This window comes from Malaclemys terrapin, chromosome 6 (assembly GCF_027887155.1).
Source record: "Malaclemys terrapin pileata isolate rMalTer1 chromosome 6, rMalTer1.hap1, whole genome shotgun sequence".
In the NCBI taxonomy this organism is placed as follows: domain Eukaryota; kingdom Metazoa; phylum Chordata; order Testudines; family Emydidae; genus Malaclemys; species Malaclemys terrapin.
The window spans coordinates 104,391,330-104,409,525 of NC_071510.1; the positions used below are offsets into that span (position 1 = coordinate 104,391,330).

General features: G+C 41.0%; 1 protein-coding gene across 2 annotated transcripts in view; it reads left to right on the plus strand.

The window, feature by feature from the left end:
- Window positions 1-3,339: 3,339 nt before the first annotated feature.
- PAIP1 (poly(A) binding protein interacting protein 1) overlaps window positions 3,340-18,196 on the plus strand; it is a 37,787-nt gene continuing 22,930 nt past the window's right edge. Inside the window, exons 1-4 of one of the 2 annotated variants that reach the window (XM_054032319.1) lie at window positions 3,340-3,654; window positions 5,397-5,566; window positions 9,839-10,027; window positions 16,049-16,161. In XM_054032319.1, coding sequence (XP_053888294.1) covers window positions 3,432-3,654; window positions 5,397-5,566; window positions 9,839-10,027; window positions 16,049-16,161 — 695 coding nt within the window. In that variant the 5' untranslated portion in view covers window positions 3,340-3,431. Of the gene's footprint in view, window positions 3,655-5,055; window positions 5,149-5,396; window positions 5,567-9,838; window positions 10,028-16,048; window positions 16,162-18,196 lie in introns of those variants that run through there. The other variant, XM_054032320.1, reaches the window with a different exon arrangement.

Consider the following 18,196-nt stretch of genomic DNA (forward strand, 5'->3'; position numbering starts at 1 on the left):
ATTTGTATTGGGAGATATCAGAAATGCCGGTTAATAGAGCTTTCCGGTTGATAAAGTGCCGGATAGCACAGCTTTTACTGTACTGAGTTATTTTAATAAATCTTATTGTTTGCACCCCATTAATTGTCTAGTGCTCTTCCTTCAGTGGGAAGGTCTGGGAGTGAGGGAAGAGGATTGCTACTGGTGATCAGATACAGATCAAGGGGTACCTGTAGGAGATAGCGGGAATTTACTTCCTGGCTTCTCTCCTAACCCATTGGGGGTTTAACAGGGGTGGGGGGGCTTGGGGCTCCTCCAGCTACGGGGCAAGACTCGGTGCTCTGGCAGGCAGGGCCTCGGGTGAAAGAAGTGGGGCTGGTGGGCTAGCCTCCCCAAAAGGAGGGGATTAACCTGGCACCCATGGTGGTTCTGATTCAGATATCTTCCCATCAAATTTACCCCTTGCTGTAAACTAGATTGCACTTGAGCTTTTCACTTCCAATACTGAACTCCTAAAGGCTTCTTTGGGAGCATCTTTTATTTTCTACAAGGGAAAACAGACAGTAGTAGGCCTGGTCTACGTAAGGCAGCTTATGTTCACTGAATTATGTTAGTGTCTATACTACAGTCTTATCCCGATGATGTAAATGCCCTACTACACCAACATCATAATTTCACCTCCAGAAGAAGCGTAGGGCTTATGTTGGTGAAGTTAGGGTGATGCAGTGTCTCTGCAGACACTTCGGCTAACAGCCAATGTAAGTAACAATGAAAGTAGAGTCTAGCTGCCCTCTGCTCCCCCTGAGAGTTGAGTGGCTGGACCCCACTCCCAGCTGGGAGCCGGGGTGAGAATGGACCCTACTCCCGGCTGCGAGCCAGGGCAAGAAGGCTGGACCCTTCTCCTGGCGGGGAACTGGGAGGCAAGAAGCTCCAGGTGGCTTTCCCCGTTCCCAGCAGGGAGCCAAGGAGGACAGGGGTATGGCAGCCAGGCTTCCAGCCGGGAGCTGCTAGCGGAGCTGAGAGTTCTGGCTCTCCGCTCCTCACACTGCCCCTCTTAGGTTGGTGGAAGTGCTCCTGGTGAGGATGTGCACCACCAACCCAAAGAAGGTAGTGTGGACATGCAGAACCGTAGTAATAGGCCAGGGCAGGCACCTGCCCATTCCCTCCAGGGCGCTATAAGTTTACATACCCTTAAAGCAAAAGTCTCTGTTCTGCAGTCTTAGAAAATCATCAAACATTATGTGTTAAGCAAGGCAAAAGAAGTAACAGTAGTTCTTTTATATTGTTGCATAGGTAGGGATTCAATAGATATCTCTGGCATCTCATTAATTATGTCCTTTATTAGTCACTATTTACATTCATCATGTCTTAAAACACAAGTACAATTACACAATAAAACAAGGTTCACGATATCACAGCTGGGCTCTCAAATCACTTCATTCTTCTATCTCACTGACTGAAAGGTGACTTCTTGCCCCTTACATACTCACGGGGGCATGTCTGACAACAATCTAGGAGGATCAAGGAAAATGTAGTTCTCAGAAACTCTGAAAGGTTACATGAAATTCTATAAAGGTCCAGGTTTCAGAGGGGTAGCCATGTTAGTCTGTATCAGCAAAAACAACGAGGAGTCCTTGTGGCACCTTAGAGACTAACAAATTTATTTGGGCATAAGCTTTTGGGGGCTATAGTCCACTTCATCAGATGCATGGAGTGGAAAATAGAGTAGGCTGGTATAAATATACAGCACGTGAAAAGATGGGCGTTGCCTTATCAAGTGTGGGGGGGGTCAGTGCTAACGAGGATGTGGCCCATTCCCAACAATTGACAAGAAGGGGTGAGTATGAACTAGAGGTGAAAATAAGCCAGTCTGGTCTGGTCCGGCGTACCGACAAGAGCCGGTACACTGTGCCAGACTAGACCAGCTTCTCTGGCGGTGATTTAAAGGGCCCAGGGCTCCAGCCGCTGCGGGGAGCCCTGAGCCCTTTAAATCACTGCCACAGCTCCGACAGCTGGGCTTGGGCAGGGATTTAAAGGGCCCGGAGCTTTGGCCATTGCAGGGAGCCCCGGGCCCTCTAAAACACCGCCAGAGCCCTGCCGCCACTACCCCAGTGACAGCAGGGCTACAGCGGCATTTTAAAGGGCCCAGGACTCCCTGCAGCAGCTGGAGCCCCGGGCCCTTTAAATCACCGTCGGAGCCCTGCCGCCGCTACCCCGCAGGGGTAGGAGCACTGGGCCCTTTAAATCCCTGCCTGAGCCTGGCTGATGGGGAGGATTTAAAAGGCCCAGGGCTCCCCGCAGTGGCAGGAGCACCGGGCCCTTTATATCACCGCCGGAGCCCTGCCGCGCCGGGGTAGCGCCCCCGTGGTGATTTAAAGGGCCCGGAGCGCCGCAGTGGCCCGCCCCCCAGGCCCTTTAATTCGCCCCTGAGTCCCGGGGCTCCCAGCCGCCTCTGCAGCTGGGAGCTCCGGGGTGATTTAAAGGCCCTGGGTCTCCCAGCCACAGGTGGCGCCCCAGGGCCTTTAAATCTTGAAAGGCCCCGCCTCTTCCGGTTGAGGCCACGCCTCCGCTCAGGACTCCAACATACTCAGCGTACCGGTAAGTCCTTTAAGTTACTTTCACCCCTGGTATGAACACAGATCTCTGTTGATATTCACCCTTTCTTGTCAACTGTTGGGAATGGGCCACATCCACCCTAATTGAATTGGCCTCATTAGCACTGACCCCCCCCCCAGGTAAGGCAACTCCCATCTTTTCATGTGCTGTATATTTATACCTGCCTATTGTATTTTCCACTCCCTGCATCTGATGAAGCAGGTTTTAGCCCACGAAAGCTTATGCCCAAATAAATGTGTTAGTCTCTAAGGTTCCGCAAGGACGCCTCGTTGTTTTTACAAAGGTCCAGAACATTCTAGGAGGTTAGTGAAAATGAATCTATACGTGAAACATTTTCCTTCAGTCTATTTTCCCTTTTGTCGCTAACAACAGAAGCAGCGCCCCGAGCCCGGCACCCCCTGAGCTCTGCACCACAGGCAGTCACGTGCCTCACACGTCCCTAAATCCAGCCCTGCTCCTATGAACGGGTTCAGCTGGCACAGAGATGGCCCTTCCTGAAGCTTCTCCCACGCCACAACCCTGCCCGAAACCATTCCACGTGGCGTGACGTGGGAGAATTCTGTTCTATTTAATGCCCGTTAGATGCTAACCCTAAGGACACCGGGGCGGGACTTGCTTTGCCCCCGCCGCCTCGGCGGGGTCCAGGTTACTATGGTGATGGGAGGCCTCCCGGCCGCTAGGGGGCGCTGTGAGCCGCCGCCGAGTGCGGGATGAAACTGAAAGTGAAGGGCTCAGGCTGCAGCAGCTGCCGTGAGGGAGGGAAGCGGCCCGCGGGAGCTGCCTCGGGCCCGGCCTCGCGCGCTCTCCCAGGAGCGCTTGAGCGACCCGTCTCGAGCATGTCGGATTGTTTCGACCGGGCTCCTGGTGCCGGCCGAGGCCAGGGCCGGGGTCGAGGTGGCGGCGCCCTGCTGAGCGGATCCGGCGCCGCGGAGAGCGGGGCCCGTCTCGGAGGCAGCGGCTTCCCCAGCTCGGGGCCCGCCGAACCGCAGCACAAGCCGGGCTTCCAGCAGGAGCCGCTTCGGCCGCCCAAGACAGCGCCGCCGGCCACCGGAAACGCAGGTACTGCCCGCCGCCGGCAACGGAGCCCCTGGGAAACCTTCCTCCCCAGCTACCGGGCACCGGCGCCCCAGGGAACCCCTCCCCAGCTACCGGGCACCGGCGCCCCAGGGAACCCCTTCCCGTACCGGGCACCGGAGCCCGCTCCTTCGCCTACTGCCGGCTTGCTGGGACACCGTCCTGCCTACCGCGCGATCTGCTCTTCTAGGGCCAGCAGAGCAGAGGCCCCGAGCCCCGTGTCTCGTCCCACTGCCGAGCCGCCTTACGCCCTTCGCCCAGGGGCCCTGACCGAGCAGTGACCTAATAGCTCATGATTCAACCTCGTCCCCCCACCCTCAACTGAAACAAGCAGAGCAGAGCCAGGGCAGGCCCCTGCCCCTTTCCCCCAGGGCGCTATAACCTCTTCACTGACGCCTGTACCCAGGTTGTTAGATGTGATGTTGCATTATATATCGCCATAGGCTTCCCCTGACCACCCTCTTCTGTGTTTTCTATCCACCCACATGTCTCTTTTATTTGGCAGCAGATTGTGAGGTTTGTATCTCAACCTTTCATAAATGGTTCCCTCTTCAGCTCTCTCCTCCAGCAATTTTTTTTCCCGGTAAAAATAGTTTACTGAAGCAGATAACAAAGCAACAATGCTGGGTATCTAAATTTTTACTTCCACAGTTCAGCTAGCTAAAGATAACAAAGGTATAAAAATACATGCGAAAATGCAGATAACTTTTAAAAGCAAGAAATATAGCTTGATCTGTTTCTCAAGCAATGACTGACAACAGGGTGCATGGTTTGTTAAAATATAAATTCAGCAATTTTCATAGTACTTGTCAATAAATGACAGTCTTACGCTTATTTTAAAAAAAGTTGAGAAATCCACAAGATTAGCCAAATGTTTCTTCAGACATCTGTGATTTAGAAATGATGATTTCTATAGTTTCAGATTTTTTTGTATAATTGTCTTAAATGGGACCTGCAAAAAAGGGGAGAAAAAATAAGCTTTTGCTTCTTTCCAATGTAGAAAAAAGGCCTGAAATGTGTTTTGTTTAAAACACAGTCATGTGTGTTGTTGTTTTTGTTTTTTACAGTTAGAAATTCAGATCCTGTCTACTCTGGAAATTTTTGTGCTGATTAGAGAACTATTTAAGGCTCGGATCCTGCAAACACTTATGTATATGCTTTACTACCATGAGTAGGCCTATTGTACTAAATGAGCTTACTTATGGTAGTAAACTTAGCAGGTGCATAAGTGTTTTATCAAAGCCTAAATTATGACATCATAAGAAACTGAAAATTGAGCAATTGAAAGGAGAAAAGATTTTTAGTCAGATTGTATAGAAGTGTCTTGTTAAAATATTCGGGAGAAAATGATGTTTGCTAAAGATTCAGAGCCTTCTCCTGTTTTAGTTAAGGTACAAGAAATCACAAAAATCTGAGATCCTTACAAGTTTTCTAGCAAAACCAGTGAAGACCAGACTTGACATTTCTTAGAAATACCAGGTAAAAAAATCTCTTAAAACTAAAAACCTTTTAGGCCTTTTTACACCTTAAAGACCACAATATTAATTTAAAAAAGTTTTCTGCAGGTTGCTTTATGTGCGACTCCTGAAGTCATTTTGCTTTCTCTTCCATCCCCCAAGAACACAAATTCCATTATATACTTGTTTACTTGCGTGAAATTGCAGAAATTTGATAAATTCTAGGATTGAGGTGTTAATGTAACGTGATGGCTTTTAAAATCTTTACAGAACATATGCCGCAGACAAAAGTGCCCCCTGTATCACAAGATAAAATTGCAGCTCACGATTGTGGATCAGCAATGGCTAAACCTCAGTTGGTTGTGGCACCAGTAGCAACGTCAAAATTGTCAGTGAACGCACCTGAGTTTTATCCGTCGGGATATAATCCTAGTTTTACAGTAAGTGTTTGGTATCTAACTGGATTCAAATTGTCAATTTGTTTCTCATAATTTTTTGGTGTGAGATGTCAGCGGTTTGAAAGCACTAGATTACCCCCACCAACTTCAGCCATGCCAGAGGCCCACTTCCTGCAGCAATAAATTGGAATGTTAAGTGATCTGAATGAATATCACAGAATACATCAAATACATCTTTGTGTGCTGATTTTCTGTCCCAGATAACTGCATTCCTTCCTGATTACACCACACACTGATTTGACCAATATTCCAGCAGGCAGTCTCTTCCTGAGACTGCAATGCTTCTTCATGACCAGCTTATAAGTATAATGCAAGGTGGACTTCTCTGACCATCTATGTTATTGTCTTGAGTGTTCCCTCTGTAATAATTCCAGTCCTGGGGAGGCAGGTGAGAATTCCTGGAGTCTTCCTTTCCATTTATTCCATGATAATCACTCAGATCATTTAGCATTCCAATTGTATTGTTTGAACAACCAACCCTCAAACTTTAATGCTGTTGTTTTATAAATGGTGGGACAACTACTTTTATATTATACTGAAAAACTATGTTTTGAGAAACATAGGTGGAGAAATAAAAGTTGGATTTTAAATATGATCCTTTGACGTGCCAATTTTTAACATCATTTGTGACCTATAAATGCTGATGTGTTCATAGAATATCAGGGTTGGAAGGGACCTCAGGTGTTGAACTGGCTACCAGTGTAAACACTTTTTGCACATGGATGAAACTAGATTTGTGTGACATCTGTGATTGGTAGCATCCAATTTCTAATTATATTGCCAATTTTAACACCAGCTATATTAAAACATGGGGAAAGAGAACCGATTGGTAATGGATATAGAGTCAGTCACCTCTAAATCCGAAGCTTGTATTTGGACCAACTATTGCTGTCAGCCATTCCATCGCCTAATAACCAGTTAGCTAAATACAAGGGGTAGCAAATGGTACCATTTGTCAGTTTTTGAAGACAAAGGAGTAGGGGTGGAGATTGAGCTAAACTTTCCCTGAAAGAAGTGGTCCCTCCGGAGCATGGTGCAGGCACATAAACATTGCCTTCTTTGCTCCAATTTGTCATGTCCTACATATTGATTAATGTTAATGTTTTTTGACTTGATGCTCCTGTTTAAAATGCTGGTACGCATTTTGCGTGACTTAAGGACCAGGACAGAAGAATACATTGCTTTCTAAAGATATATTAATTTGAAATATGTAAATCAAAAGATGCAGTACTTTAAAGCAGACTGCATAATTGGTGTAGGATAGAAAACTGTATATTCTATTTAATATATGTGAGTATTTCTCATAAATGAGAATTAATTTTAAGACTTTTCATGATTATTTGATCAGATGACACTTACAACCAAAGGATTGTTGAGTTCAGTTCATTAAAGATCCCCTTAGCATTTTTTTGCAGAAGTAAGCAGTTGAACTCTGTTATTCAGATCAAATTCAAATTGCGTAATTACTTTGTGCCTAAAAGTCTCCCAGTGCTTTTATTTACAGTATTAGCTTCATAGTGTTATCTGCAGCATAGTGCTGCTGTGCACTGTTAAATAGCTGCTGTAATTCAGAGACAACTGAAGTGATTTTTGCAGGGGAAGAGCAAGTCCTGTCCTTCCTCAGCCCAGCCCTACCCACACAGGGTAGGTACCACGGGCCAGGGCGTCCCCACATCCTCCTCCTCCTCCCCCCCCCCCCCCCCCGCTCCCAGTGGTGATTTACCTCTCCACTGCCTACTCCGGGAACCCAAAATCAGGCACCCACATTGCTGGGGAGGGGCACGAGACCCCACTCTTGCATCTTCCCTTTACTTCCCCATCAGAAAGTCATTTTTCTGCAGGGAAGCAAAGAAATATGCAGCGGACATGAATTCTGTGTACACGCAGTGGTTCAGAATACCCCAGGAGTAGAACATGCAACAATAACATTACTGTAACTCCAGCAGAAGGCTACAGTGTTTTCACCTCAGTAACTTTCAGAGTCAGGTAGACTCCTTTTCTTGCCTTCCACAATTCATTGGCAAAGGGGATTGAGTTCAATAGGTGTTTCATAAGATTTACTGAAGTATAAAGCTATACATTGTTTCTACAGATGATTATAGAGAGGCACCAACCTCTCTCTGCTTAAGATTGCAATGAGCTTGCATTGTAAAGTCCTATAAGATTCAGCTGGTCAGTATATAATCTAAAGGCAGAGGAGTATGTTCCTAGAAAAGCTAAAGAAAACTTTTTTTTTTAAATGATAAATTATAGGTCATTAAAACAATTACCTACAAATCTGGCCCAACATTTCAAGCTAGGGTATGTTGGGACAGTGCTCACTATCTTACTATATCACTTACTAGGGGTGGGACAGACTTGCAGCCAAGGATTTGACACACAGCCTTTAAATCTGTTTCTCTGTCTCTCTCTAAAACAAACATTTGTTACTACCTCTTCAATCTTTCCATATCATTACATCTTTAAATTTCATACAATGGCTATGTTTGGGGAAAAGTAGGTTTTTGTTATGGATTGTTCGGGTTCCAGTCTTGCCCTGCTGCTATTGACTTTAGCTGGAGGATTGCATACTATGGGCCTAATACAGAGCTCTTTGAAATTAATGGGAATCTTCCAATTGATTTTAGTGGCTTTGGATCAGACCCTATATGAATTTGTGAGCATATTGTCTTTTATTAGCTGATTGCCACTTAGAAATAACTAGGATCACTCTGGAGTTCCTGACTAGCAGAGACCTTCTTTTAGTTGAGATACTAGTGAAGACAGTGATACTCACCTCCTTTGTAAAGTGCTTTGAGATCCAATGAAAAGTGCTATATAAGAGCTAGGTATTATTTTTTATTATTTGTATTATTAGTGGCCTGAGGGTTTTTTAAGATTTAGTGCTAGATTTAAATTGGTCCTTTGTGTATCAGGTGCCAACAAGCTGGTTCTATATTAGTAGTAGTAATATGTATAACGCATTTTCCCCTCCCATTTGGTACACAGTGTCCTCAGACATAATTCCCTCAAAACTATAGTACACTAGAGCTGTATATGATGGATGTGGTACAGCAGTTATCCTTTAAACTACAGAGGGAGTGTTAATGCAGGGACATGTCTAAGCTAACTGAAGCTTGAGGCCACCCTCAAAAAATGAATTAAGTTTTATCCTCCTACTTCTCCAAGATGAATTGTTATCTTCCTCCCATCTCCAAGTCCCTCATCTTTATGCCAAATGAGGGTTTCCAGTACATCCCAATAGCTGTTGCTTCTGATTGTCAGCTGTTTCTTTTACTTGTTACACTCCCCTCTGGCTGTAGAATCAGATTTCAAGGATGCTGTTTGAACCTGCACCTGTTCTTCTGTACCTGCCTAATGTGAATTGTGGTTGCTACGCAGTAACTCAGCAGTTATGGGAAAGAATAATTTTACTTTATTTTACAATACTTAATTTTTTTCACATATTCACATGATAGTTTACTGGATTATTATAAAGACTGCGATGCTTCTTAATGTAGAAATACAATATCTAGCAAGCTGTGTGAGGATTTGTTAATTAAGCATTGCATATAATAAAAATATGGATGTAAAATCATTGTCAAGTTTTTAGTGTTTCTCAGATATTCTTTAAAGTTGACAATTGTGTTTCAATAATTTTTTGTTTAACTCATTGTAGAAGGGATTTGTCGTCTTATGGTCTGAAGAAGTCTTTACAAAGTCAAGTTTCCCAAAAGTACTCTTGGTTCAGTTTGTTCCCTTCAGTAGGGTCTATAACTTATCAACTATTTGTCGGCTTAATTTAGATAATGTAGAGTCCTGTAAAATTAAACCAGATAAATGTTTTTATTTAATTTTAAAACAAGTTAAGGGGAAAACATAAAATGTTGTGAAAATGTTTGTGGGAGACTGTTAAAAAATGTTGATTGTGGAACTCATTGCTACAGGAAGTCATTGAGGCCAAGAGCTTAGCAAGATTCAGAAAAGGATTGGAAATTTATATGGATAACAAGAATATCCAGAGTTATAATACTTAATGCTAACAATTTTTGGAGGGGATATTAACCTTCATGCTTCCTGGCTTAAACCAATGTCTAACTATTAGAGGTTAGGATGAGATTTAATGTTGGGGGAAAATCATCTCACGGCAAGGTTCTTACACTTTCCTTGGAAATATCTGGTGCTGGCCACTGTTAGAGAGGATACTGGCACATATTATTTTAGATTGCTTTTTAAGTAGCCTCTAACCATAGGTATATTACTTCATTGCTCTAGGATTCCTCTTTTGAAGATGGATGTGATGGCTATCCAACTCTGACAGAGTATGTACAGGATTTCTTAAATCACCTCACTGAACAACCAGGCTGTTTTGAAACTGAAATAGAGCATTTTGCAGAGACACTGAATGGTTGGGTCACTACAGATGAAGCATTACAAGAGCTTGTTGAACTCATCTATCGACAGGTAGCCTGTGTATTGTTCTGTTTATGCATTGTTCTGTTGTAGGATTTTGCTACAAAGCATGAATTTATTAAAATATGTAAGATACAAATCACCAGGAATCCTAGTTTTCTCTGATTTAAAAAAAAAAAAAAAACCAAAATTCTCAGATAAAAAAACATAAAAATCAGTGTTTCTCCAAAATTAAAATGAAATCGGGTAGCGGGAGCCCCGCTGCCCAGGGCTGACAGCATCAATTTCCCATATTCCTGTGCATGTGCTGGTGGTACTGGGTTCTATTGTGTATGTTTTCATTTATTTATTTATTTATTTATTTATTTATTTTAATGCAAAAACTAAAGATTCTCTGTAAAAACGCAAATTCTGCGTCCCCACCCGCCCCAGCAAATGGATTTCTAGGATTGCTGCATATCACAGTATATCAACTAGCATTTCTGTGTACATGTAATATTTTTATAGTATGGTTCCATTCATATGTGAGATTGAAATATCTGGGCAAAGCTTTTGCCCTGTAAATTGAAAATAGTGATTGGAAGTGGGTTACTCTTTCATACCTCAAGGGGGAGGATAAATATCACTTGTTTGTTCGCACTGCCATTTCCAGCTGTATTCATTTCTCTATTGCTCTCTGATAATGTCTTGCAACTTAGGCGTAGATGTTATGTCTACACTGCTCCCCCCACCCCCCTTAAAAAAAAGACACAGCAGTGAGTCTCAGAGTCTGGATCAATGGACCCAGGCTTGCAGAGTTGTGCTACAGGGTTAAAAATAGCAGTGTAGGAGCCCGGGTTCTGAAACCTGGCAAAAGGGATGCGTCTTCAGGTTCTGACCTGTACCCAAATGTCTCCACCATTATTTTTTAGCCTCATAGTGCAAGCCCAGTGACCCGGGATCTGAGACACATTGCTGCGGGTTTCCCACCCTGTACCCCCCAGCCCTACCCACCAGTGTAGATATATCCTTAGTATGAGATTCACTGTTATGTGGGACTGAACAAGATACTTGTAGTCCTACTTCTGAGGCTCACTTTTTTAGTTTCTTGGCATTTGAGGGCTGCCAGGGGCATATGTTGGATTTTGTATAATAGAGATTAATGAAAGGTGACAGCAGTTCCTTTTGAATCATCCTTCCATCACAATGAATGGGCAAGTTAATACTTCCCAGAGCTATTGTTGCAGGTTCTCTGCAAACTCAGACATTGCTTCATCAGTTAAAACTGAGTCAATTTTTGAGGGTTTTCTTCTTAATAACAGTTAAAGATTTACGTTCTAAAAAACGAAAGCTGAGACTGGAAGACAATTGAGGGATCTGCCCATATCCCTTTGTGTGTCTGACACTGGGAAACGCTTCTCTACTGGCTGAAGATTCCATGCTTTCATTGGAATGTATCTGTTTTGGAAAATCATGATTGAAGAAAGAGCTAATCTCTGGGGTAGATAGATCCAATCCCATGGATGGCCATAAATATGAGGATGAAGGTCTTGAATTGAACTATGTACTAATTGGGGAAGGATTGGAAAGAGCAGTGTTGCTAAGCTAATTATAGAACTGGAAGGGACCTCAAGAGGTCATCTAGTCCAGTCCCCTGCACTCAAGGCAGAACTAAGTATTATCTAGACCAGGGATCGGCAATCTTTGGCACGCGGCTTGCCAGAGTAAGCACCCTGGTGGGCCGGGCCGGTTTGTTTACTTGCCGCGTCCGCAGGTTCGGTCGATCGCGTCTCCAACTTGCCGTCCCAGGCCAATGGGGGCTGCGGGAAATGGCGCGGGACAAGGGATGTGCTGGCCACCACTTCCCGCCGCCCCCATTGGCCTGGAGCAGCGAACCGCGGCCAGTGGGAGCCGTGATTGGCTTTACCTGTGGACTCGGCAGGTAAAGAAACCGGCCTGGCCTTCCAGGGTGCTTACCCTGGCGAGCCGTGTGCTGAAGGTTGCCGATCCCTGATCTAGACCATCCCTGACAAATTTGTCCAACCTCCTCTTAAAAATACCCAGTGATGGAGATTCCACAACCTCCTTAGGCAATTTATTCCAGTGCTTAACCACCCTGACAGTTAGGAAGTTTTTCCTAATGTCCAACCTAAACCACCCTTGCTGCAATTTAAGTCCATTGCTGCTTGTCCTATCCTCAGAGGTTAAGAACAATTTTTCTGTGCTAATGAGCTAATATCAATTGTTCTTCCAGGGCTTTGGGCTTAATTTCATGCAACATTTGTAATTACTACTTGTTACAGAAAGTGAAAAATAACAAATGTTGATTGAAACAAAAATTGTATTCAGCTTTAAAATAGAATTTGAGAATGATCTTAAAATATTTCAGGAGGGTGTAAGTTTGTAAATTGGTTTTGGTCTGATGTGTGAAATAATTTGAAGAATATTGAGTTGAATGAATGGTTGATCAGTCATATGGGAGTCTAGCCTGTATAAAGTTTCTCATATTTTTCCAAAAAGACTGATTCCAGTTAAGCAAACAGTTCATCCAACCCTCCCTTCATTTATCAGTGCTTCAATTCGCAGCATCACTGTTATTTTTCTAATTTTAATTCTCCATGGAGCACCATGAATAGAGAACTTAGTATATGCAACTCAAGTTTATTGGGGGGGGAGGAAATAGGTAAAACTTTTTTATATTTTTATATATATATATATATATATATATATAATATATATATATATATATATATATATATATATATATATATATATATATATATATATATATATATATAGAAGTAGCAAGGAGATTTCATGTAGAGTAAAAGTATCTGACAATTTTAATATTTCTTTTTAACAATTAACCATTTTTTTGCTTTGGCCTATTTTTGAGTTGCTGTGATTTCCTCAAATGCGATAGAGGAACCAGTGGAGGTAGACCACCCAAAATGATAGAGTGCATAATGTATACATTATGACTCAATCTTAAACATAAGGCACTTATAGTATCCAAACTGAAAAGTTTGCAGTTCTGTATGTAAAACACAAGAATATAATATTTGAGTTCCCAATCTACTAATTAGTTAGGCATACAATTATTTTTGTATCTCCTAGATAATTACACTTTTACCAACTTAATTAATTTTTCAGGATCTGACCTATTACAAAAATTTCAAACAAATCAGTTCCGGTGTGTTATAAGCATTTGCTCAATTGATGGTGTCCTAACAAGACAGAAGTACAGATCTTCTTTTAAAAACAAACAAACAAAAAAACCCTGTCGGTTCTGAATTCAGCTATTCTGTCTTTCATGATTTGACATCTACAACTTTCTACCATTTTGATGCAATGTTGTTGTCACACTGTCCTTTGGAAACATGGAATTTGGGCTAGAAACCTGAATATTCAATTTTTAAATATTAGAGAAGGACTAAATTTAGGATTACATTGCATCAGCTACATTTTGGGTGTGAGGGTGGGAAGAGGCGGTTTTGTTTTGGATTCTACTTCTGACCTTGATTGGTTCAGTCATGTTGGCAAAGTATTGAAAAAGTTCCATAGAATCAATTTTCATTTTTGTTCTTGTGTGGTTCTAGGTCTTCACTTAGATCAGATGAGAATTCAGTGAAACTGCAGCACTTTCTTCAGCCTGTAATCTTTCAAATTTATTTATTTATTTTATTTATTTATAAATCCCTCTGAAACCTCTTTCAGTTATGTTTGTAATTTTAGTACCCTCATATATCAAATGGGTGCTGTTTTGATGGCCTGCACAGAACAAATTTAATTATATTATCACAGTTGGATAGACCCACAATTTTCCTAAGAGATCTAGAGTGTCTTAGGGAAGCTGAGGCATGATTTCTCCTTTTTTCAACCAAGCATTAAGCCGGTTAGTGGGTTTTTTTGTAATTTCCACAGTGTTGCTATTTTGTCAATGGCTTTTAAATAGTGTGCTGAATGCCCATACATCAGACATTTTGGATGACCTTATTTTATTTTCATTAAGCAAATGGTAAAGACCTCCATGTCAGTATTTTTCTCATCCTTCTTGAATGGCATCATTTGCATTTTGGACATAAAGCTGTGTAGTTTGAATTTCGGATGTAGCATTAATAATTAAGTAGGAAAGCATTTTTCCTCTATGGAGTATAGCCATTGTTCAATTATCCCGTTTGACAAACTAGTTTACATTGTCAGTGTTGATTCTTAATTCTTTCTTTCTTTTTTTACTATCTTTCTCCATTTGCAGTCTCTTAGCAGTGGAATCATAAGTGTAAATTTGTCTGGTGGAGTGTGTGTATGTGTATATATTGAGGGAAAAGTACTTTGATCATTTCTTTTAACTTATTCATTTTGTGCTACATTAAAGGTGATGATATTGGCATAAAATAACTTTGTATCTTACCTATCAAGTTCAAGTCTGGCATAATCACAGAATTTGCCATTTTTGGGGTGTTGCAGACAAGCAAGCTTTAGCTGAAATTGAAGAGTTGCTAGAAGTTCTGTCTATGATGCCTGTATTGAGAATGTATTGCTTGCAGCAACATCAAACTAATCAATTTTCTGCTATTTCATTTCAATAGAAAAAATTTCAATGAAATGTTTGATTTTGAAGAGTCAGAAGAAAATGGCTTCCTAGAAGAATATGAATCCATTATCCATTCCTGAATAATTCTTGATAACATTTGTTTTAATTATTACAGTCCAGTCATTTGTTTTGTACCACTTCCTTTCAGTTTTAGGCATGTTGAGTCAGGAATTCATATGCTAATATTTGGTAATCAGTAAACAGTTTGTTTTACTGAACAATAGCTTTTCCATTTAGCTTTCTCTTTTAGAAAGAGAAACAACCATCTATGTGAATTCATCACTGAAGGCTTAAAAGAAAAATGAACTAGCTACCTTTGTAGAGAGCAACGTTATCAAATGCCCAGCACACTCTGTTTTAGTTTCTAGATTCTAGCAAACGAAGCCCTCCTAACAGTTCACAATTGTACCCAATCCCATCTCTTCAGTATCTGACTATTAATTGTAACTGCTAGCCATGATCTTCTTTCTAATCACCAATGTTGTTTACCCGTTACCCTTTTTCACAGGATTCTAGAAGGCTCTCTAAATTTCATATTGCTTCCTAATAGAGTAACGAAAATCTTGATGTCCTTCCCTTTTCAATTTTTAGAATAGACTTTCATTTACAGATCAAAATGTTTCTACTATTAAAAAACACAGCTCTTGAAATATTTTGCTCAATTAATTCAGAGTGATATAAAAGTTCAAAAAAATAGACCCCCCTTCCTCCCAAAATTAAGTAGTGTCTTTTTTTAGGAGAACAGGGAGAAAACAAAGGTTTTGCAACCTTGACTAGTTTATAATGGTTATGACTCTGTTTCCCAGGTGTTAAGTGCTTTGCCTATTGAGTGATCCACAAGCATTTTTAGTTGAGGTTTTTGGCTATTTTTATGTTGACAGCATTCTTAGGTTTTTCTGAACTTTCATCTAAGTATTGATGTTGAGGTAAACAATAAATTACTAATGGAGTGTAACTTTCAGATACATTGGGCATTAGGATGTGAAGGGAAGGAGGAATTACTGAGACACAGAATCATAGGGTTAGAAGGGACTGCAAGGGTCATCTAATCTAACCCCCAGCCAAGATGCAGGATTTGTTGTATCTAATCCATCCAGGACAGGTGGCTATCCAGACTCCTTTTGAAAACCTCCAGTGAAGGGGCTTCCACAACCTCCCTAGGCAGTCTGTTCCATTGTCCTACTGTTCTTACAGTGCCATCATGCTGGAGGGTGTTGGCATTTTTACAAAGTCAAGACTTCAAGGTGTGGGAAAGCTGGTTTGATATTGAATTGCCATTTGACTCTCTGAGCAATCCCTTGCTGAAATTAAGCATGTTACAAATAACAGTTATTGAAGTTCTCTCTTTTTGCTTAGTCTGCTAATCAATGATATAGCCAGCTTTTTAGAAATCCATTGGTGTTGATCAAGTGCTTTTACTGAAAGATATCTTTATTTCCTAATGAGCTAATTTTCATTTATTGTGAATAATAATTTATTTTCTGAATTTATTTTGGAAGGCCACATCTGTCCCCAATTTTTCCTACATGGGAGCACGGCTGTGTAATTATCTATCTCATCATCTAACCATTAATCCACAAAGTGGAAACTTCCGGCAATTGTTACTTCAGAGGTCAGTATCTACCTGTATTTTTATGATGAGGAAAAACTAGTATGCTTAAAAATGACTTGTTTTCCTCCTTTTGTCTTTACCTCCGAACTTAGTTCAAAGGAGTCAAACTACATATTTAATATAAAGCAAAGTTTAGACTGAGATTTTAAATGAAAGCTACATATTTGAGACCAAGACCCTCATTTTTGATGAATTTGTGAATTAATAAATTACTAATAAAGCCTGACTGGAAACTAGTTCCTCCAAAAATCAGTGTAGTATCCCCCACAATCTTTTTTCAATTTTTCATAACTTCTAAAGTGTCCTGTTTTAGTCTCTTGTTTGAAAAGGAAAATGTGCTTCCTCAGTGAAGTAACTTGCACCTTCACCTTGAAATTCAAGAGTGACATATCTCTGCAGTGTGTCTGTATCATATTGCTTCTGAATTTCTCTTGCATGTCAATATGCTCTGCTGCTGCTACCAACAGTCCTTAAATTCCCTGAATTGTTTGTGTTAAAACCATTTTTAGGATTTTGATATTTCATTTTTTTGGTCTCAAGTTTGTCTTCTGATTAGAAATACACTTGTGAGACGGAGAGAGACTAAGTGCAGTATAAAAGAATAGGATTCTCTCTTCAGAGTTCTTTTGGCAAGGCACTTCATTTTTAATCAAAAGTTCTGTTGCGGTAATCCTATTTTGAAAGAGCGGTATTCTTGGCCTCTAATAAATTATGGGGAGCACTTTTTATTAGTCTGTATGGCAAAAGGCTTGACAGATTAGTGCACTTGAAAGGTATACTTACATTTACAGTTTTTCTTCATAAGATTTAGTCTTTAAAAGAAAGTATTCTTCCTTTTCCCAAGGGTCCTTTGGGTCATTGTCAGAGCTGTAAAGATTTGTTCTTTTCTTCTTAAATCTTTCTTATACTCTCCTGCAATCAGTAGATTTCTAGCTAAACACATGTTAATCAGCGTTGAGGCTATCATCACATCAGTGAATCGGGAGAAATCTGCTGCTGGGCAATAAGAAGCACTAATTCTTTCCCCTCTTAAGAGTCTGAATTTCTAACCCTTTGACCTCCCAGGAAAGATACTAGACATTGAATAGATGTTTTTTCTTTTAAATAACTTTTGCCTACTGTGGATTTCTAGGAACTCTCCAAAGGATACACTACTCTATTTCATGATTAATAAAATACTTTATTGGAGCAGAGTCTGTTACCATGTTGTTGAATATTTATTTCCTTCTTTCCCTGAGTGATTTGTGAGCATCCTAATTCTAGATTATTAATATGAAATATTATACTCAGATAATAAATACAGTATAGGACTTATATTTACGAATTAATATTGTCAATGATGGAAAGTCTGCCGTGACCTTTGGTAAATTGTCCCAGTAGTTAATTACCCTCACTGTTAAAAATGTATACCTTACATTCTACTTTTTTGTTTTGCTAGTTGTCAGATAACTTGTCAGATAAAATACTGATTAGAATAAAGTTATTTCCCTGCTGGAAAGGCAAGGTTGACCACAACTCTGTGAAACGAAGTATAGTGCACAAATGATTTGAGATAGATGGAAAGTTCAGTTGCTATTTAAAGCAAATTATTTTCTCAGAAAACAAATTAAGGGCTTGTTCAACCTCCCTTCTATTTCTTCTATTCATTTGTTTGCTTCTGTTTTATTTTGTAACAAATGAAATTGGGGGATAACTCTTGGTTACACCCATATGAGTCAAATAAACGTTGTGTAGCGTTTAGAAAACCATTATTTAATATATATTTATTACAATTACAGAGCTAGCTACACCTCTGTCCCCTTTTGGGGTTGGGTCTCTTGTGCTTTCCTGTCTCAGGGTGGAATCTCATGATTCTTCCACTCTTAGTCCAAATTTTCAAGTTATTAGAACTCAGTTTGCATGGCTTTGTATGTGGAATACAGTTTTTGAAATGATGGTGTCAAGCTGTCTGAAGATGCTCACGGACATGAGTACCAACCTTAGGGCAGATTGCCACAAACCAGGGCACAAGCCCCAAACTGGTTATATGTTTTGT